The 23446-nt window shown below is 39.6% G+C and overlaps 1 protein-coding gene across 6 annotated transcripts in view; it reads left to right on the forward strand.

Annotated features, from left to right (window-relative positions):
- DENND1A (DENN domain containing 1A) overlaps positions 1-23446 on the forward strand; it is a 535812-nt gene that overhangs the window by 298656 nt on the left and 213710 nt on the right. For all 6 annotated transcript variants that reach the window (XM_068552005.1, XM_068552010.1, XM_068552006.1 and 3 more), the window contains one exon: positions 16605-16705. In XM_068552005.1, coding sequence (XP_068408106.1) covers positions 16605-16705 — 101 coding nt within the window. The remainder of the gene's footprint in view (positions 1-16604; positions 16706-23446) is intronic.

Below are 23446 nucleotides of genomic sequence, written 5' to 3' on the forward strand. Positions count from 1 at the left end.
TCAATATGAATTTTCAATAGAGAAAAAGCATGACCATGTTCATGAATAGGAAGACTCATTATATTAAAGGTATAAATGATGTATATTATAGATTGCATACAATTCCATTCAAAATCCCAATAGGATTTTACATAGTACTTGGCAACCTGATTCTAAAATTAATATGGAAAGCCAAAGGGAGAGCCAAGATATACTTGAAGAAAAAGAATGGGTGATAAAGCTTGCTTTACCAGACATCAAGACTTTTTATAGACCTCTAGTAACTAAGATGCTAGTAATGGCATAGGGATATACAAATAGACTGATGGAACGGAATAGAGATTGCAAAAACGGACCATGTGTGTGGGTTCTTCATATACAACAGAGGTGGCATTGTAAAATCTGGGGGAACGGATGGACTTTTCAATAATTGATTATCCACATGGGGAAGAAAAGGGAGATAATTTATATCTTATACAACTTGCAAAACTGAATTCCAAATGGATCAAGGACTTAAATGTCAAAGGCAAAATTTTAAAACTTTAGAAGACAAAATAGGAGAATAATCTCTGTGATCTTGGAGTAGAAATGGATTCAGTTAAATAATCCAAAATATGCATCGTATAAAGGAAAAGATTACAATTGTGAATTTTGTTCATTAAAAAATACCATTCAGAGAATGGAAAGACAAGGCACAAGCTGAGATGAGGTATTTGCTATATATAAAACTGACAGAAGATTAATATCTGAAATATATAAAGAACTACTACAGTAAAAAAAAAAAAAAACAAAGCAGAAGACAAATCTATCAATAGAAACATTGGCAAAAAGCACAAATAGGCATTTCACAGAAGAAACACAAATGGCTAATAAATATATGGAAAGATGCTCAACCACATTAGTAATCACAGAAAAGTAAATTAAAACTACAGTAATTAAAACACTAGGTTTGCAAAAATTAGATGTCTGATAAAGCCAAGTGTTATATTGCAGATGTATTGGAGAATTTCATGTACTACTATTTGAAGAGTATGTGGCACAGAACTATTTGCATATGCCCAACACTCAGCAGTTCCACTCCTGGGTGGAATTGTGTGTGTGTGTCTGTGTGTGTACATACACATACCTACACGCTCTTTTTGGTCATGTATAGTGGGATACATGTGCAAGCATGTTCATAGCAGCATTGTTGTTTTGGGTTTTGTTTTTTAAACCTGGAAAGAGCCCACATGACCATCAACAGAGAACTCATAAATTGTTGCATAGTCATACAGTAGAATACTGTGTAAGTGAAGATAAACTACACTATCAGCATGGTGGGGTCTCTAATACAGAATTCTGAGTAAAAGAAACAAGCTACAGAAGAATATACAGTATGATTTCATTAATATAAAATCCAAGTAAGAAAAACTAAATGGTATATTATTTAGGGATACATACAAACCACGGAGGGGGGGAATGATTAACACAAAATTTAGGTAGTAGTTTCCTCAAAGGGAGTGAAAGGAGTATAGTTGGGAAGAGGCATACGTGGGACATCAGAAGTATTATTTTCTGTCTTGAGCTAGGTTAGGGATCAGCAAACCTTTCTGTAAAGGGTCCAATAGTAAATACAGTCATTATTGCAACTACTGGACTCTGACCTTGTAGTTTACAATCAGTAACTAGTGAGTGTGACTGTGTTCCAAGAAGCTTTATTTACAAAAATAGGAGGCACACCAGACTTAGCCTTCGGGCTGTAGTTGGCCAACCCTAAACTAGGTGCTGGGTTTTGGCATCTTAAGTTTTTCTCCTTTAAGTGTCACTTACATGATCTACATACTTTTATATGTATATAGTTTTTAGAATTCTTGAAAAGTTAAAAAAGAAGATACCAAGCCCTTTTATCATGAAATTTTACAATACAGGGATAGAGACAAAGTAGTTCTTGTACAAAGGTTAAGAATCAAACTTGCACAAGATTTTGCCATGGCAACTGTAGAAACCAGAAGATAGTGAAGCAGTGTCTAAACTTCTAAGGGAAAATTATTTCTAACCTGAAATTCTATCCTTATCTAACGGAAGCGCTCAGGAGAGAGTGGCACCAGCCCCTACCACACCTGTCAACCTCCTGTCATCACTAGTCCTCCACTCACCTTCTCTGTTGTGGATGCACTGTCCATCCTTTCTAGGCCAGCCACTCCGCGTGTCCACCTGACTTCATTCAACAAATATTTTTTGTGGCCCTTTCATAGGTACTGGTGATACAACAGTGAACAAAATAGGCAAAAATCCCTGTCCTCACATGAAGCTTACATTCTAGTAGGGTAGATCTTCAATAAATGAGGTGAATTAAATATATGGTACAGTAGCTAGTTCTAAGTACAAGGAGTACAGTAAAGCAGAGGAGGAGAGTGGATGGGGACTGGGGAGGCGGCAGGGATTGCAGTTTAGATAGATGGCCAAGGAGTGCCTCATAGAGAAAGTGACACTTCAGCGTCCTTCCTGTTACCTTACGGAAATTCCTCCAGCACTGAGCTCCTCTCTCCTGCATCATTATTTGTTCTTCTCTACTGGTACATTCTTAGACGCTTGCTAACACGGTATAGTGTCTCCCAAACTTCAAAACAAAACATCCTTAACCACATTCCTTTTATCCCATTTGTTTTCTTCCTTTTAGAATAAAATTCCTCAAGAGAGTTATTTCTGTTTCCTGTCTAATTCCTCTCCTCTCATTCTCTCCTCTGTCTTGTGTTAGGAGTTAGCCCCCACCTCCACTGAAACGGCTTTTGTTCAGTCACCAATGACCTCATGTCAAATAAAACGAGTTGATATTAATACTTGCAAAACTCTTAGAACAGAGTCTGGCATAAGGTGTATGTGTATGTTTTTGATAAATTATTAACATCTGTAATGGGAAGTCAAATGTTAATGTTTAAAAATTTTTTTTAATAAATTTATTTATTTTATTTATTTTTGGCTGCACTGGGTCTTCATTGCTGCCTGCGGCTTTGTCTAGTTGCGGTGAGCGGGGGCTACTCTTCGTTGTGGTGCGTGGGCTTCTCATTGCGGTGGCTTCTCTCGTTGCGGAGCACGGGCTCTAGGCGCGCGGTCTTCAATAGTCGTGGCACACAGGCTTACTTGCTCCGTGGCATGTGGGATCTTCCAGGGCCCGAACCCGTGTCCCCTGCATTGGCAGGCAGATTCTTAACCACTGCCCCGCCAGGGAAGCCCTAATGTTTAAAATTTTAAATCAAGAAATAGTTATTTAGAAATAAGGAGATAAATACTGTGTTGAATGGGATTACTTTGAATTAAGGGTAAGGAGTATCATGAGATGGACTGCTACTTGCCAGGAGTATAAGCCTTTAGCAGTTTTTGTTTTGTTTTTCAGACTATAAACACATTACCTTGACTCAAAAAAATTTTTTTTTAACAAACAATTGGTTCTTAACTGAGTTCTGAGTTTTACTAACTGATGGTAGAAATCTCTTTAGGGAAGGGGAGGGGCCTCCTTATACCTCACATGGGACCAGCAGCATCCTGATGAGTTACGTGCAGTTTCTCTGGGGATAAGTAGCTGAGCAGACATCAGTTTTATCCAAGCCTCTGGACCCCTTCAATTTCAGAATTAAAAAGTTTTCTAATTGTTGTCTTTTACTTCCTTAATAGTGGCTTTTTATTATCTTCTCGATGAAGGAGAATGCAAAGGCTACTTTAGCCTGAAGTTTCTGATGACCCTCTCTTGACAGATCCAGATGTGGCCTGTCATACCTTGACAAACCACATTTTTCTCAATTTTGTTTGATAAGATGTGGGCTTAATGCTTCTCAGAGCCATCAAGAATCTGAAAGATAAAAGCTGTTGAACACCCCAGAGTGCCATCTTCCATAAAAATGACTGTGCGTCAATAGAGACAAACCCAGCCATGTTTAGTCCAGAGTCAGGTAATATTCATTTCAGGCTTTCTCGGTCAATAATGTTGTCATATTCTGTATAAGAAAAATGTTAAGTTTTTGTTCTTTTTGTGTAGTTAATGTATATTGATTGTTTTCCTTTATAAATGATAAATAGGGAAGGCTTAACTACATCTTGTTCTCTAATGTAAATACTTCAGTGAGATTTCTTCTAACACAAAGGCCCTATTTTTCTTACAGATTTTCATATCTGAGTTTAACTCATATTGCTTTTTTGGTAACTCTTGTGGATAGCAAGTAGGTCTAAAATAAGACCTTTATAACGATAATATCATCTAATATCATCTAATTGCAACAGAAGTCCTATTATCCCATTTTACAGACTGGCCCATCCACTCAGAGAGATGGGTTAACTTTCCCAAGGTCACGTCCTAGTCATAGAATAGACAGATATTGCAGGTGGGTTATTATGATGCAGTGTCAGGGGAAGGGAGCCTTTGGCTTCAGGAAAGGGAGAAACAACCAATAATTACACGTACAGATGAGTCTTAGCCCGTTCAAAGTGCTTGCTGTGGGGACCAGGTTATGTTTATCGGGTGCCACCTCTCAAACGAACATCAGAATCCTTGTGTGCGAACTGTCACAAGAACCAGAGACACATTGTTAAGAATATCTATCACACTTGAGGGAATCTGAAAATTCTCATAAACAGCCAAAAAGATACTCTGAGTCAAAGCTGGTGGATAATGTGGCTGGTGGAGCTGGTAAGGCTGGTTTGGGTAAAAGGTACATCCTGATTGTATAGTATTTAGGGAAGCTTCTTATGTAGCCTGTAAATAGCTCCAAGACTACCAAAGGCGTACTGACAGCATCCGTAGATTAAGCATGTAGGACACCCTTCTTTAGATTTGCTCTATATTTTATATGGCAGGTCCCCAATTATCCCCCACACCCTTTAAAATTTCTCTTAAGTTAACGTTTTTGAGCCACCTACTATGTGCCAGTCACTGTGCCAATCTTTTTTTTTTTTTTTTTCTCATTTGTTCTTGCAGGAACCCTAAGAACTAGTTGATTTTATTTTCCTTTTTCAGATGAGAATATTGGCACTTGGAAAGTTGTAGTGCCTTGCCTAAGATGAGCAGCGGAGATGGGATTACAACCGCCTTCTCTTGGCTCCAAGCCAGCCCCCTTCTTACTATCTCATACTGCCCCCTTGGTAACTCACCGTTTGTCATGAGTTCCCTTTGACACTTGTACCCAGAGAAATATTTTTGGTATGATTCTGTTGACCATGGATCTGAAATCACAGAAAGAATTTCAGTCTGGATATTGCCTTGGAATGCACACTTAAGCTTTCCACTTTAGATTTAGTGAGCGTTTTCTATGTGCCTGGCACCAGGGAAGCAGAAGGCCAATATGTGAATGTCTAACTGGCATACTGACCCTATTGGCCAAAGCCCCATTTCCACGAGTGCCGTTCAGATTCAGCCCACTCTGTCTGCATGTTGTTAGACTCTCCCAGCCCCACCTGCGCCGCTCCTCTGCTGTGAGCCCAGCCTTGGTGCGTCCCTGCGGCATGTCTCCCCCAACTCACTGTGGCTTCAGGTTTTGTGTACTGCAGTTCCTTTCAGCCCCCGTGTATCTTGGCCTTAATCGCTCCCTCTATGACATAGGGGTGCTGCAAGAAGTTGTGAAGACTAAGAATATCCAGTTAAATGATGACAAAAGCATATTTACTTTACAAAGGAATGTGTATTTGTTTTATTCAGCAGATGCTTTTTAAAACAAGTTCTTAGGAAGGAAGCACAGTTTAGTGGCAAGACTGTTACCTAATTAATTGAGCCTCCACACCTAATTATTTGTGTGGTACCCATAACTGTGAAAAGAATGACTACTTTTCTGATAGTACGTCATGTAAGGAAGGAAAAAAAAAAAACAACCTAATATCTTCTCCCTGTCAGTGTCTTCCTGTTAGTCCCAGAGAATGTGGGCTTTGGGCAGGTCTTGGACATTGGTGACCTGGGGAGTGGTGGGTGATACTTCTCTCTCTCCCCCACCCCACCCCACCCACCGCGCCCTCAGGTCTGACCCTTAGTAGACACTTCAGTGTTGGCGTGAAGGGATGGGTAACTTCCCAGCCTTGCTCCAGTCCTGTCCCATCCACTTCCACTGACAGCGTCCACTATCTTATCACCACCTGGTCTTGTGACCTAAGAAGGGCCAGCTCGTGGACTAGGGAGTTTTTCAGATTTAGCTTCATCTTTACTTCTTTCCTGATGAATTCCACCTGGCCGTGACTACCCCAGCCTGTGTAGTGGGTTGGGTACCTAAATGATGTGTGTAAAGCTTTCCTAGCTCTTCTGGGCTAGAAGTAACTAATCCTGTTTGCTTATCTGCAGCCCTTGAAGCCTAGATGAGAGTGGCAGTTTAAGAAGGTTTGAAATACTGGACTATAGCCAGGGCCTCTTTGCCTGCGCACTCCACTCTGCATGTTCCAGCCGTAGGAACAAACTGCGTTATTTTGTTTCAAACTGTGCTCAAGGGAAGCCAAGACCTTGTAACTGGAAACTTACCAAACAGAGAATTCTAAGACTAAATTTAGTGTTCCATTTAAAAAATAAAATAAATCGAACATTTTGTCTGTTCATCTTTTATATGTTAAAAAAGAGAGAGATTAACCTAGTTCACACTAACAACCTAAGAAGAGTATTCAAAGAAGTGAGAAGAAAACTAATCCCTTTTGGTGAAGAGGGAAATCCTTAACAAAATGTAATGAAGTGGCATGAAATACAGACTCTGCAGCCAAACTTTCAAATAGCATAGCCTGTCTAATCTCCATCACATAAAATTTTATTGTGGCTCAGAGAATATTAAAAACTGTTAGCAATAGATGAAAGGAACTTCCATTGGCAGGAAATAGGAGTAGAGATTGGTATGTTTTATTTATGTGGTTTTTCTCTGGTTTTTAAATGTAAATACAATTAACTGCTTTCTGAACTATGTTCTCCATGTAATTACGTGTGAGTTCGTTTTCTCTTGTTCGTGTTGAACTATAACTAGAATGAAGAACCTTGATGTTATGGAGACTATATAAACTATGTAGTATATAGAGTAACAACTGTTTAATTTGCAATACTTTACAAATTGTTGTGACATCAACCAGCCATGGTCTCCCTACTAGTTCTTACCTTCCTCTCCTGCCTCTTGCTCAACACATTGAGCACATGTTTTGGACTAGTCAGAGGATTCAGATTGTTAGTGATTCCCAAATTCTGATCCATGGATTAGTTGTGTTAGAAATCACTGAGAGAATTTGTTAAAAATTCAAGTTCTTGGGCACCACCACCAGACATTCTGATTCAAAAGATCTAACATGGGACCATGGGATGTCTATTTTTTTAAGGTTCCCCAAATGATTGATACACAAGCAGATTCAGAACCAGTGAATAGACAGTTCTCTAAGACAGTATTTATTCTTTGATTATTTTGCATCATTAGAGTTCTTTTCATTTTGAGACTATGTAATAGAGGCTGATTAAGTTTGTTTAGAAAATATTTGTGAGTACAGATTAGCACTAAAAAATTCTTTGTTTCCATATTTCTCTTTGAGAGAGCTCTGATTTTGACATTGGCTAGTCTAGAACAGGACAGAGCTAAGTATAATCTATTTAAGGTCTCAGTAATGTTGGGTGCTGATGTAGTCCACCAGTGTAATTTTAGATACATGTGTATAAATAGATCTAGAGAGGTGATGTTTCTTTTTAGCCATTGCATTGAGAACACTGGCAGGGTATCTTGTTTATTATTTTAGTAGTATGGTCAATTTGTGAAACAAATGATATGTTCTTTAGATTATAAGACTGATAGCTTTTTTATATGACTCTTATGAATCAAATCTCTACTAAAAAACACTAACAGGTAATATTCAAGTCACTGACATCTTAATATACTTGCAAAAGCCCTAAATGGCACTCACATTGGCAGGCATCTGTGTGGATTTCGTTAAAGAAATTGGAGCACCTACTATGTGCTGAGTCAGTGAGAACAAGAACTCAGAATTTCCTATGGCTTCTGCAAGCTGAAAGTGTGGTCACTGGTGAGCAAGTGTCGTGTGATGTGAGGTTAGACTAGGTAGTTAGGGGCTAGTATAGACCTTGAAAAAGTTCACATTTTTTCTCTTCTGCTATCTCGATATCTATGTGTCCTCCCGGCTAGATGATTCAGACAGGCCTGTTTCTGCTGTCTTTTCCCAAGAAAAAGGACAGCAGGGCTGAAGGAGAGAGCACCAGACTTCAAGTCAGGATGGTTTTGTTCAGTTTCTACCTGTGTAACTGAATCCTCCCAGCCATGTCACCTTGGGCAGTTTACTTAATCCTTCTGAGTCTCTCTGTTCTCTTCTGTAAAAAGAGGGTAGTATTAATACCCCCCTCAAGGTTGTTGAAAGGATTCAGTGGTCATAGATATGAAAGCAGGTAGCCCATTGCTGGGCACGTACTACTCATTTAGTAAATGTTGACTCTGAATCCTACCTTTTCAGGGCAATGAGGTCTGATTTGACTTTCAGAAGCAAAGAAGGCAATAGAGATCCTGGAAGAGCTCTTAAGATTTAATTAGTACAACTGGTGAGAGTGGATGGTGAATGAATCCAGGCAACAGAGAATAGTCATGGCAACTCGTATGAGATTTTCCATATCCACCCACGTCTCACTAGTCACATAGTCATTGACTAAATTGTCATTTCTTGTTCAAGTCTCCAGTCATCACTATGTAGAGCTGGAGTGGCCTAAGAAGCTGCTGTGTTCACTTGACCTAGCTTTACCACCTGACCAGCCTCCCAGGGAGGAAGACTAACCGCTTCCTGTCTTCATCTTTCCAGGCTCTGCTCTCCTGCCTCTCTCTCTGGGAAGCAGGCCTGATTCTTGCCCCAGGCAGAATTAACGATTCCTTCTTTATATGCTAGCACACTTGAACCTCTGTTACAGCACCTCTTTCATAATGCATTTGTGTTGAAGTTGATTGTTTGCATTTTGATCTTTTTCTATTTTAAATTGCTTGAGGGCGTGGCATGTACACGTAGTGGATACTCAGTAATTGTCGGATTAATACAGATCATAGCACTGAGGCAGTTTCCTATGAGCTAAGAGCACGAACTCCAGAGCTAGACTCCCTAGGTTTATAGCCTACTTCTGCCACTACTGTGACCTTACACGAGGTCCTTAACATCTAGGAATCTTAGTTTCCTCATCTGTAAATGGGAACAATAATGCTACTTACCTTTATAGGGTTGCTGTGAAGATTAAGTGAGTTAAATAGTACATGTAAAGCACTTAGAACAGTGCTTGGCAGATAGTAAATGCTGAGTAAGTGGCCGTGGTGGTGTCTGTTTATAGCTTCAATCTTTCTGAATTTACTGTCACTTTCTGAGGTTGGATTTGTCTGACAAAACTATGCAGGGGAAATTTTTTTTTTCCCCTATGCCTTCAAATCTAGTAACTCCTACCACCTGAAGGTTTCTTAGTTTCTTTTTCACGTGTGGATGCCTGATAGATAGGTTCTTACGATTCTATGTTCAGTTATGCTTTCTTTCTTTTAAAAAATGAGATTCTTTATTAAAGCAATATATAAATTAGCTAAACATAAATTATGATCTTAGAAATATTTTCAAAGAAATGTAAATATCCACTTATACTAGACTTGGGGACGAAAATAGATTTCTTCTTGAGTGCCAACTTGGATCCACTGCCAATGGTTGCACATTCAGAGGGATCCGCAGGCCATGTCCTCACTCCACAATCAGTTAGAGTATCTGTCATAGGCACAGAATAGAGAAGTAGCTGTCCATGTATTTAAATGAATTGTTATCAATCCCAATGTAATTTTACCTTTTTCTTTTTCATCTTAAAAAAAAAGTCTGCAGTTTCCTCACGTATGGTGCTATAGGCTTATTTACACTGTAGTTTACAATACCATGGTATCTGCCTCTGCTTTGGTAGCTAAAGCTTTTCTCTGGCAGTTTTATCTGCTTTGATGTTTTGAAGTGTCAGATCTTGGCATGAAACTTGTTGCCCTTGTTAATAACTTACTCTGATTACTCTAGTTAGTAGGTAGCTTTAAGAAAAAAGAAGAGAAGGCGGAAAGAGAAGTGATTGGGTAGGCAGGTGATTGCCTGGAAAAGCTTCCTTCTTGCCTGGATGACCTTTCTCTTAGTGTAGGGCACTCGACTTGACTCCATGTTGCTGTGTTGGTTTTTATGGGAATTTTTTCCTTCCCTTTCCCCAGAGAATAGTGGAGAAGCAAGAGGTATGATGAGTTCCACCCAACTGAATGAAAAGCTACTTGAAGGTAGATTGCCCTTCCCACCCTACAAAAAATAAATACAGAAGCATTACATTTCAACTTCTAAAAAAAGCAGGACATTCCTTCTTTCTACTCACATGTCCGGCATCTGTCTAGAATAGCTGAAGGCCTTTGATTTCTGAGGCTTTCTAATTTCTCTTCTGCTAAAGCATCGTTGATAGTTTCTTAAAAAGCCAACTCTCCCCTCACTAACTATAGTAAACACAATTTGAACCATTTATAATTAAAGGTTTTTCTCATACTCTTCGAAGGGTTGAGTACAGTAACTTTCAGAGTCCCTGAAGGTTTTACTTAAAACTTTTTGCTGATCTTATAGTGGGTTTTACATGTACGAATAAATAAAAATCAAAACACTGTTTGAATCACATTGTCTGAATCATGGCACCATTTATTTCCTTATGACCACAAGGGTGGTTTATAATTAAATAGAAGAATCTAGTTCTCAAATTGAGAAAGCTAACAACTTCTCGAAGACACATACGGTTTTCTACAATTGTTCTACATAGGATTATTTTTGGTTGAAATGGGTAGACTGAAAAGTGACCTGTCTTTAAGGTTAATAATGTGGTACTCTTTCTATATTCTTTGTTTTATCAGTTTCCTGATGTTTGTGTTCAGAGGAGAAATCCAGATGGCTCTAACCCTGTGATGAAGCAGGTGTCAATTTAATCTTTTAACATTCTGAGTTCTTGGATGTGAATAGTGACTCTGACCTCTGATTTTTTTTTTTTTTTTCCTCTTTCAACTTTTGGAACTTGGAATCTCATACCTCTTCGGAATTTACAGCTTCTAGTTGTGATCTATTAAGCAATTGCAATTTGTTAAATGTCTGATGATCTTGTCTACCATTCCTCATGATGTTAAGCTGGAGGCATTCTAGCATTCCCCAAACACTCAGCACCTGCTCTGTGTCAAGCATAGTTAGAGATAAGGAGAGAATCAAATGTGGTCTCTGTCCCTGTGGAGCTCACATCTTTAGTCTCATGCCCCTGGTCTCCTGAGATTATCTACCTCTGAGATCTTTAGAGTGTCAGGGGCCACGCATGGAGGAAGGCTGTGCTCTCCACAGTCAGGTGATGGAGATGGGGTGGCTGAAAGGTGGTGGTTCCTGGATAGCACATGAATTTCAGGTGCGCCCCTGTGACTGCAGAGATGAGAAAGCAAGACCAACTTTGAGACTGAGTCTGTTGTACTTATGCTTAGTCAAGTATGGCTGAGGAAGGGAGCTGGGGCAGGGGAGGAGAATTCTTTACGTCAAAGGATGGCAATTGCTCTAGATCAAAGTTGTCAAAGCTGGAAGGGGGTGGGGGACAGGGATCATGTAGTCCAGCCTCTTGTTTTCCATACTGAGACCCAGGAGAGGAAGTGACCTGCTCAGATCAAAAAGAGATTTAGTGGAAACTCCATGAAAGTATGTGAAAAGGAACATGACAGAAAGCCAGACTTTCCAGTAGGTGTGCCCACATTGGAATCTAAACCTTTCCTTTTAACACTCATTGTCTTCATTGTCTAGAACTTCCTATGGATTAAAGATACTATACCACCTTACTTAAATGTAACTAATCCTCAGGAAGTGATCAGCTCTGTGTTTGTTTTTAAAATGATTATTTTCTGTTAATTGGCATTTTGCTTTAGATGTTTGGTCGTCTAATAGCAAGGCAAATTCTACATAATTTTCTACATAATTTGGCCATGCCAACAGGGACAATATTTCACCTAGCTCAGAATCCTGAGCATAATGTATTGGCACAGCATAGGCACTCAACACAATAGTTAACTTATGCATTGTGGAGATGGCCATTATAGTCTGACAGACCTGGATACGAGTCCCAGTTCTGTCACTTACTAGCTGTGTGGCCTTGGGCAAGTTATTTCACCTCTGAAACTGTTTCCTTATCTGTGAAATGTGGTGTTGAGTGTATATGTGTGTACACACACACACACACACACACACACACACACACACACACACACACACACACACACACACACACACACACACACACACACACCCCTACCTCTAAAATAGTACTTTGCAAGACCCTAAACCCCCAGCATGGTGCGTGGCACATACACTGTTGAAATTCCTTTTTTTTTTTTTTTTTTCCATGTTAAATTGCAGAGTTACTCTTAGGAATCAGCTGAATTGGTATCTAAGATTGTGACAGTCTGGGCATTATCCCTAAGTAATACCTCAAACTGAAAAAAAAAAAAAAAACGTGTCTTTGTGATTTTTCAAACCCTATGGCTCTCCATTCATGTCCTACCTCCACTGCCTTCTCCTTTCTCTCCCTTTGCCTCAAAGGAAACTATGGAGCCATATAGAAAGCTCCAAAATCAGACTGACCTTATGTACCTTTAATTGAGGACAGAATTTGCTAAAAGTGAGTCCAAAAACCCACCAGTGGTTTACTTTACAAATTGTGTCCTGGCTAGACTGGCTGTTGGCTGTGTAATTTGTCTAGTTTTGTCTGGAGTCTTAGCCATTCAGCTGCTTCAGGGCAAAATCTTTTGGGGTGTCATTAAATGGGATTGATAATTGGCTTCTGATGAATATTCATTGTGACTAATGACTTTGGGCAAATTTTACACATACTATCTTTCTATTCTCCCACTGAGTGAGATTTTGATAGAATCATTTTCCTCAACTTGCACTTCAATTAAATATTCACAATACCCCTTTGTTGACTACAATCCAAATTGTATACTTTCATTACTTTTAAATTTTGTATTCTGTAAGGAATGAGCATAGGCCTTTAGGACCCTTCTTTTTTCTAATGGGGTTGGTTTTAGAGTTTTGTTTTGTTTTTTTTAAGTAAGTGGCTAATGATAATTTATGGTATGTATGTTATTTCTGATTAAGCATAGATATGTCATAACACTTTTCTGTGGTCCACTTAGCCACTATTTCTAAGAAATGATGCACATTGTTTGTGCCATTTAGTATTTTGGAAAAGAGCCAAACAGCTCCTTGTTTGTTTTCTTAATCAAATGGGTAAAAGCATTTTACTCCAATTGCAGAGATTTGGCCCTCAGAAAACCCCACAATGGAAATGATGATCAGACATCTTAAAAGTTTGATTTTTATGAGGGATAAGTAATTTTAAAACCTTGTCATTTAGCTTACTAGGTTTTTTTTTGAGGCTAAGGAGACATGAAAAGAACATTGTCTGAAGATAAGATCTCTGCCACTGTGTCGCTTGAAATAGGATTTTGACTCAAACCGATTTAAGCTAAAAAGAGGCAGGTATTCAAGTTCTGTCTCAACCAGGAACATTCTATTGAATGACTTTTTCAAAGAGAATTACCAATGAATACATGTGATGATGATACCTTACATTTGTATGGCACCATATAGATTTTTAAGTGCTTTTATTTATTTATTTGTTGTGTTGTAGAGTTACAGAGTAGGCATATTATTGAGTAAATGGATGGATGAATCCATTGACTTGATTTTCCAGAAGTGGCATATTTGTATGTCTAAGCTTGCTGCTATTGTGTTGGAATTTGAGTCATATATATATATACCCTACTCTGTGAGACTCATGAAAATGTTGGTCCAGTACTATGAAAAGCCAAGCCACTATCTTTATATTGTGAATATATTCTAAGTGTGAATTGTTTTTTATTTATTCAAGAAACATTGCATTATCTAGCACATATACATACATGCATATGTATATATACATTGTGCCACTGAGCAAAAGAGAGACAGGGTCTTTCTGTACTTTACAGTGAGAGGACAAACATACAGTCATAGTCCCATTAATAATGGGGGCACATGCCCAGTGGCGCCATGCAAGGCTTTGCAGAGAAAGGTAGTGCACAGAGACCCGGGGCAGGAGGAGTTCGCTAGGGGCGCAGATCTGGGCCAGTGGGAATACAGAAGGGAGGAAAAGGAGTACATAACTACTCCTAAATCTGCAAATGATTTATTCCAAGGATAAACTTGGAGGAAGTAGTAGAGATTGTGGCTGGAGATGCTTCTCTACAGGTAGACAGGGAGCTGGTGAAGACATGAAGACATGCCTGTTCCAGGTGTGCCCCCAAGTACATTTCCGAGCAGGATGTTACATGACTGGACCTGCACTTTAGTAAGAGTACTTTGGCCGTTGGTTAATGGATGGGGAGGAAGAGCTGGGGCCAAAGGCCAGTGTAACCCTCCAGCCTGACTTGAGGGTAGAGTTGGAGTAGGTGGTTCATTTTCCATTCACTCAATACCAGCAAAGATGTTTTATCTCTTCTAAGCCCAAAGAGATTAGTCATGTATACTATGACAGACAGCCTCCGTTACGCTGTAACCTACCGAAATGGATTGAGAAAAAATGGATTAAACCTACAAGCCCTGGCAGAGTCACTGGGAACTGCTCTTGCGAGCTTGTTGGATAAGCTCCTGTTCGTGGCATGTACCTGATTTAAAGAACAGGGTCTGGAGGGAAAAGGAGGGGGAAAATTAGGCCCTGGATTTAATACACAGCTCTCACAACTGTGAACCATCAGCAGAATATCCAATTTAAAGCTGTTCATGTTACACTAACCTCTGGGATTCTTTTAACTGGGCCTTGGTGCGTCACTCTTTTGCCACGTAAATGTCCTTCTGTCAGCAAAGGCCAGTTAACAGCTTCCAAAAGAAGCAAAGTCCTCAGGGGAACAGGCTTCCCAGAAACCAAAGAAACATTAAAGAAAAAAGGCAGAAAGAAACATGTGTTGTTGACTTTTGTCACTTCATAGTCCTATCTCCAAAGGTGCTGGTTTTTTTCCTTCTTTCACTATATTGAATTTTGTAGCAATTTTATTCCATTGTATCTTTGTTTCCTAATTTTTCTGTTATATCAAAACTGATTGTATGATGTGTCTAGCTTTTAAGAAAAAAAAGAAATATGAAATAGGAACAAGTCAAAAGAGGAGGGAGTCGAAGGATTAGTCAGTAAACAGTGCTGGAGCAATTGATTAGCTGTGTGGAGAAAATAAATTCTCACCTCAGTCCTCAAACCTAAATTAATTCCAGCTGGATTAAAGAGTTAAATGCTGAGGAAAAATTTGGAGGACTTTCTTCGTATAAAAGCAGTGGAAACCATCATGAAGGAAAATATTTGCCCATGTAATTATTTAAGCCTTCTCTTTACCCAAAAATTCAAAGGAAATTAAATAAGGATAAGTTATTTTCAAAAACATTGCAAAGGATTACTATCCTTTGCATATCTGATATTTGCTTTTAAATCAATTTAAAAATGCTAATTCTCATTAGAAAAACTGGACTTAAGAATATGAACAGACCATTTACTTAAGAAATATAGTTTAGAACATATAACAAGATGTTCAGCTTCAGTCATGATCAGAGAAATAAAAATAAAATGAAGATAGGTACAGTGAGGTACAGGGAGGCCAGCATTCCAGTACATGGGTGGGGGAGTAGAAAGAGCCTCAATCCTTCATCTATTTATTATATTAATACATTTATTATATTTATTAAGTGCCTTAAAATATTTATAACCTTTGTCTTTAAATTCTGCATCTAGGAACCATATATAAAAATTATTGACCTGATCCGATTATATGAATTAATGATGGAAGAGTGGTTAAATATAGTATGGGAAATTCATTGAGTGGCATGAAAAGATGTTTTCTAAGAATGTTTAAAGATATGGGGAAAATGCCAGCAAATAATGTTAACTTAAGGGCAAATCAACACTGTATTTACAGTAATCCTGATTTTTATTAGAAAAATCCATATGCATGTAATACCCCAAAATGTTAAATTATTTTCAGATGGTGAAGACTTTCCTTTTTTTTTTTTAATAGGGAGCATTTTCTTTTTTTTTTTTTTTTTTAATTTTATTTATTTATTTTATTTATGGCTGTGTTGGGTCTTCGCTTCTGTGCGAGGGCTTTCTCTAGTTGTGGCAAGCGGGGGCCACTCTTCATCGCGGTGCGCGGGCCTCTCACTGTCGCGGCCTCTTTCGTTGCGGAGCACAGGCTCCGGACGCGCAAGCTCAGTAATTGTGGCTCACGGGCCCAGTTGCTCCGTGGCATGTGGGATCTTCCCAGACCAGGGCTCGAACCCATGTCCCCTGCATTGGCAGGCAGATTCTCAACCACTGCGCCACCAGGGAAGCCCGAAGACTTTCCTTTTATCCCTTTCTCCATTTTCTAGATTTTTCTACCGTCATTGTGAATTAGCTTCATAATCATGAAAAAAATACTTTTTTTGGAAAAGGAAGCTCTTATTAAATCTGAATTAGGGTTATTGAGTTAACTTATAATTTTAAATATGTTGATAAGTATATATTTAGTTTTATTGCTGAACTCAAATGACAGTGTTTCCTGACTTTAATTGTTTAGCTCTGAATCTCTAATTTGCTTCCGTTGCAGTTGACTGCCTGCATCCACGGGTCTGCTGCGATGCTGTACCCCATGTTCTGGCAGCACGTGTACATCCCCGTCCTGCCTCCACATCTGCTGGACTACTGCTGGTAAGGCCACTGCTTACCCTGTCCTCTGCTTTTCCTTCTCCAGAGAATGACCAGGCAAGTTAGGTCTATAACTTGTAATGCAGTTGGTGACTCTAAATTAAAAATGCTAACTTCAAAGTGATCTGAATTTTAGATCACCTGATTGCATGGCCTGTTTGTTTCCAGCTTTTCATATATGTCATGGCATTCTTAAGAGTTCAAGTGGGTAGATAATACCTTCTGCGTTCCTCAGTGTAGGGAAACCAAAGCACCAAGTAGTTGTGTGATTTTTTTTTTTCCTAAGACACAATGGAAACTGGTGTCAAGAACAATTGAGATCCCCAAGGTCTTCAAGTTTCAGCCGTGCCCTGGCACGTTTTGTAAGACTTGCCCTCAGCTGTGGTTTGGGAGCACAAACCAGCCTTCAAAACTCTCTGAAGTCTTTTGAGGGGAATTTCACTATTCAGTGAAATGTGTTTTAGTGGAAGGAAGGAGGGAAGGAAGAGAGGGGAGGAGGGAGGGAGGGAGGCTGACTTGCTTTAGAGTCAGCTAACCACTTGGGCAAGTCACTTGGCTAAAAGCTTTGTTTTCTCATCTGCAAAATAAAGTTGTTCTATACATAATTATGTAAAGATGGAATGAAATAACATGAAAAGATACCATGTAGAAAAGCTGGCTCATAGTAGATGCTCAGTAAATGTTTCTGCAGAAGCATCATCTTCATCACTATCTGTCTCCAATAGGTTAACAAAAAAGACTGTGTGATCTAATGTCCTTATAAATGATTTCTTTCTCCAGTGTATTATGATTAAAGACATTATCTCCATACAGCTCAAGTCAGCAGAAGTTGATAAGGGAGCGATACACATGTATAGAAAAGGCTCTGCACTGTCTGCCAGAAATTGAGAGCTTCAGGAGAAAGGGCCCCATTTGAGGGGTCACAGCCCTGTCACTTAAGAACAGATGATTCAGGACATTTACCATTGGTTCAGAGAGATTGAGTCCAGGTCAGTCATAATTTTTGCCGGTATCTCCAGCCCGTTTTGCAGTCCTCTCAGTGAAAAGGTTCACCCAGGTAGCCAAATTATCCTGGGAATTTAAAGGTATTCAGGAGTCCTTCTCATGTTATGTGTTGGGCTCATCCTCATCCCAAGAATCCATGGCTTCAGCAAAGATGTAGCTCAGGGCCGTGAAGTGAAGATCAGCGGCCCTTTCTAGTGCATAGCGCTAAGTGAATTGGCTCATTTCTCTCTTTAGTGTGTATCTTTCTTATCAAGGTGGATCTCTTTATCCATGCCTTTCTCCTACCTCTCATGAGATTAAGGGGCAATTTCTCTGCATAGATTTGTTGCTTCTTTTGAGCTTCTGAACCAACTCTATTGGTTTTTTCTGCTGTCACGTATCTCAAAGGAAAGGACCGTGTTCTCTATCCAGTTCGCTGTTTGAATGAAAGATTGGGGGGCTGGGCAGAGGCAGACACAGCCGCCAGAGAGGAGGAAAGAGGCAAGGGGAGAGAAAGAACAAGCACACCCAAGGAAGGTGGAAGGGAGATAGAAAGAAAAGGTGGGAAAGGGGACATATGTCCCCTAAGACAGACTCACACAGTGACACCCAGTCCCCTTAAGCACAGAGGATCTGCTGACACAGTGCCCCGGCCCTGACATACAGCACCCTTCACAGGCACGCACCGCCCCCCCCCAGTACATGGCCCCATACTCACACACACAGACAGAGGTCCCTTCCCTACAGACATGTGCCTCAGGGTCCCCCACACACCTCACCCCAGACGTGTGCTCTACAGGGAAACCTTAGAGTTCTCCCTGGAAGAGACTCACCTGTGTGTCTTGATGCTTCAGGTAGGAACACCCAGGGGCTTTTTTGTGCAGGGCTTGGTGGAGCTGAGAAAGTCATTGGAGTCCCTCTGCCTCCCTAATGGTACAGTTTTCACTTTCCATTATTTGGAAAGTTTCAGTTGCCAAATTGTTAGCTAGTTGAAAACCAGCAGCTTAGAGCCCCAAAACTATGGAGAAGAAAATGCTCTGTCAGTAACATCAGTGATAACAATAGTTGCCACTGCTGAATCTCTCCTTTGGCCCCCATTCGTTGGACCATCTCCTTACATCTGTGATCTCATTTAATTCTTCCAGCAACCCTGTAAGGCAGGTATTATTAGCTCCATTTCACAGGTCAGTAAACCGAGGCCCCTAGAGGCTTAATAACTTACCCTAAAATAGATGTTAAATATGTATAATTCCATTTTTACAAAAACAAATGAAAATTATGTGTATAGATAACACAAAAATTAGATACACACACACACACACACACATACATACATACATACATACATACATACATACGTATAGAGAGGCAGAAATCTGAAAGGAAATACACCAAAATGTTAACAGTGATTTGTGTTGGGGAGGAGGGGAGGAATTCCGCATGATCTTTATTTTCCATGCTTTCAAATATTTCTATCGACACAATTAAAATGTATAGTTTTTTTATAATTGAAAAGTTTCATTTAAGAAAAAAATCAATGTTTATTCTGGCCAGTTGTTCTTTCCAGCTGCCATCTCAGGTCGCAGCCCTCCTTTCTTGTTTGCTTAGAGGATTTATTAGCTGTTTCACTCTTTCCCGTGGAAGCTGACCCGAGATCCTCTTTTCAACTTCCTCTCAAACTCTAACCCTTTCAAGAACTGTCACCAGCCTGACCGAGAGCAACGGTGCTGACAGCTCTAACCGAGAAGGGGAGACTTGGCAAGGACGGCTGCGAAGGCCTTGTCACCCCAAACTTTCACTCCGGAAACTCAGAGTTAAGGCTGGTAATTTTTGGAGCCTGAGTGGGTTTTGTGATTAGGCTCCATATTGGAAGTTTCTGTTTGTGTGATAGCAGTCTCTCTCCTGATCTCTTGTTTTCACGAAAGGACTTTTTGACATCTGACCTAAGGATGATTACAGGCCTGTGGAGATTGATATCTGTTTACTAACTGCAAGATATAGGAATGATGAAATAAAAGACCCCAAGAGAAAAAACAGATCCTCTATTCAAGGCTTGATTTGATCACCTTCAGCCTGCTACCACTGCTTTGGTCAGAAACTACAAATGTCATGAAATTTGAGTCAATGCTAATAACTTTATTCTATTGTCCTCGGTGACTTTCACCACCGTAGAGTTTAATCTTTGGTGGTAAGAGCCAGCAAGGATAACTAGCATTTTAAATAATGTGCTAGGAGCCTGAAACATGTAGATTTGAAGGAGGTTTGTTCCTCTGCAGATGATTTAAATGTTAAGTACGTCCCCATGCAGGGGATACACGAAATGGAATCTGAAAACTATTATCTCCTGTAGAAATGAACTCTCAATTTACTCACTGCACAGGAAGGGCAGATTCTAGTCATTTTCACTGCCAGCAGGTGCCCTTTCTATGCATAATAGACTTCGCAAGTGTAATTAACACATGAAGACCACTGCTGCCAGTTTTTCTTCAGGTACATGCTGCTAGGAGTTTTCAGGACAACAGTGTAGGTTGTAAGAGCTTTCTACATTGCAGTTGAAGATGAGGTGTTCATTGACTTTTGGACAAAGACATGCTAAATGGGGCTGAGCCTAGACCCTACTATGGGTGTCATAGGTCACGGTCCTCGGACCCAGAGACCCCGAGAGCTGTAATGTGGCCTTTGGTAGAACAGAAGTCAGTGTAGCAAAGCTCTGGGATGCAGTGAATAAATGGAAAGTATGATGCTGAAACCCTGCAATTATGTGGAAGACTAATTGCACATTCACAAATACAACAACCAGTTATTTAAGTTAACTTTAATTAGAGCTATAATCACAGATTTTAATTATCTGAATAAATCCATTAAATACAAATAGGCTGCCCTAAATATTTCCCAAATTAATTTTTTTTCATGTTCCTTCCCGTTTTTGGGGAGAGTGGTCAAGAAAGTGCCTGGGCTTTGTATTCAGACACACCCAAGTTCAAATCTGTTTCATCTCTTATTAGCTGTGTAACCATTAAAAGTCTGTTTTATCTCTCTGATCTGCCATTTCGTTTTCTGTGAAATGGGTTCGATTTACCTGCTTTGAAGAGTGGCTTTAGGAATTAGAGATACTGATCATCAAGTGGCACATAGGGGCCATTTAATAAATGGTGGTTGCTCTTATGCTTATTATAAACATGGGGCATGGATTTTGGTTTCCAGAAGGTCTAACTCACATCAAACGTTCTTCTTGCTTCTGCTGCCTTGTGAACTCAAGGGAAAACTTTATAATTCATCTTCTCTTTTTACCCATCAGATTGTTTTTATTTTGATTTTTTTTTTTATTTAACTTGGGTTATTGTATGGTTGTTTTCATTTGCAGCTGTGGCATAAGAATGAAAAGAAAAGAAACAAAAGCAGATGGCAGAGAAAACGAAAGGAGTAAGACATTTCCAGCCCTTATGAATATTTAAAAACATGTGCTGCTGGTTCCTTTCTACTGAGATCTGTGCCATTCTCTTGATTTTGAAAGTGAAAATGAGAATGTTCCCTACCTTGGCTGATGGCAGCCCTGACCTTGGCCAGTGTTGGAAGAGCTTTCCCATTTCTGGGACAAAAGGATTAACTTGCTGATGAAAATCAGTGTTCCCTTTCATAATAATAATCACCATCTATCGAGTACAGCCTGCAAGTCAAGCTCTTTGTAAACATTATTGCAAATCTTTAAAATCAAACCGTAAGGTAAACACTAGCTCCATTGTATAGGTTAGAAAATTGAAGCTCAGAGGGGTTTAGTGACTTACCCACCATGACACAACTAAGAAATGGTAGAGCCTGCACTTGAAATCCAAAGCCATCTCATATTAAAGCATTCCTTAGTAATATCCTTTAAAGAATTATGGAATAAGTTGTACCTATCGCCAAGATTTTGTGAAAAAAATCCTTTACATAGGCTTTTTGATGACTTGCTAATAATTGTGGACTTATGTTATCATTCATTATCATTCATTCGTTCAACAAATATTTATAGAGCGCTTAATATGTACCAGGCACTATGCTATGCTATGCTAATTAAATGTTACTAATAAAAGGTCCCAGTAGAAGCCATATGGTATTTCCCATGTAAATACCTTTTTCTCCCTACTCCTTCAGAAGTAGTCCTAAATGAGGACCACAAATCATTTCCCAAATTGAATTGCATATTTGGGTTATTCTGGACACCTGTTAACATATTTCCAAATATGTGATAAAATATTTCCAAAGCAGATCAGGACAAGTTCATATTTTACCCCCAAAAAGGCAGCCAGGCCAAGAGCCAAGTTAGTAGCTAACTCCTGATGTTCTCTGAGGGCATGGTTGAACCAAAAAGTTAAATCAAGTGTGTACAATTAAGGTTTGGATTTTGTATCTGACTTTGTAAAATACTTCATATTTTCTGACATTTCTAGGTGCCGCTGGAATCCATTCTTCCACCCAGAGTGGAAGATTCTCTGTGAGACAGATTCTCTGTGAGACGTACTAGTTCTAGGCTCTTTATCTGTGCTGTATATGGGGTTCTGAATCAACCCCCACAGGCTGCATTATGTATTCCATCTAGGATTTTTAGCAAACAGTCTTAATATGCCTTTTCACAGGGTGCATAGTCCATGTGGGTGATGGGGCATCTGTCCAGACACAGCTGTGAAGTGACAGATGATCAGAGCTGGGTCCATTCTAATCTCTGTCTTCATTGATGCCATGAAATTTTGCACAGGGAATAGATTGATGCTAAAGTAAGTGGGATTGTTGATATTCTTGGTGGCAGTGATAGAAATCAACAAAATGTGGTATGGTAGAAACAGAAAAACCCGGCTTTGGCTCTGGCTTCCCCATTTACTAGTTTTGAGGTCGCTGAACACCTCTGAGCCTGTTTTCTCTTCTGTTGAATGTGAATAGTAATAGCTACTGATAAAAAGCAGGTGTTCCATAAATAGTAGGTACTATTTTTGTTATTACTGACTATGTGTATGTATTTGTAGTCAATATATGTTAACGTGTATGTGTTTGTATATGTGTATATATATAAATGATCCAACAATCCAATTCAAGTTCACAAGACCCAGGTAGGATGAAAGTGGATTTAGGTAGACAGGTATGACCGAAATTCTTTTCTATTTATCAGACTCTGGGCTGTGCAAGTTTTGCTCAAGATTAAATTCTAACACATAAGTAAAAACTGTGTCGTTTCCATTTTGCAGCAAGTATTTATGAGTGCCTTTTATGTCCCTGGCATTGGGCATAGGGAGATAGGAGCTTATAGATGGTTCTGGATCTGAGGAAACACTGCTTCACAAAAGAACTCAGGTGTCCAGGCAAGAGTTGGGAGGTTTTTTTTTTTTAAGCTAGGAGGCATCAAGGGGCCATGATAGGTCCATTGCTCTGGGGGTACAACCACTGCAACAGGAACTCATCTGGGAAGATAGGAGGGGATAAGGACCAGGATTTCGGTTTCAGACAGAAGGAGGAGGGAAGTTGGGTCTGTGCTGGGCCTGATGGTTAGAAAGTGCACAATGTGTGTTGGCTGAACAAAGTGAAATTATAGATTCCTGGGTAAATCCCTTAGTAAGATTTGGCTGAACTTGACCTTGAGGTTTGAGCAGAGAGGGTAAGGAGTAGAAAATAATTCAGGCTTGGAAGTCAAAGCTCTGGGTCCAAATCCTGGCTCTGGTCCTACTGAATTTATGTCTTTGGGTGAATCACACAGTCTCTCTTTCCTCATCCACAGAATATAGCTAAAAA

Source organism: Eschrichtius robustus, chromosome 10 (genome assembly GCF_028021215.1).
Source record: "Eschrichtius robustus isolate mEscRob2 chromosome 10, mEscRob2.pri, whole genome shotgun sequence".
NCBI lineage: Eukaryota > Metazoa > Chordata > Mammalia > Artiodactyla > Eschrichtiidae > Eschrichtius > Eschrichtius robustus.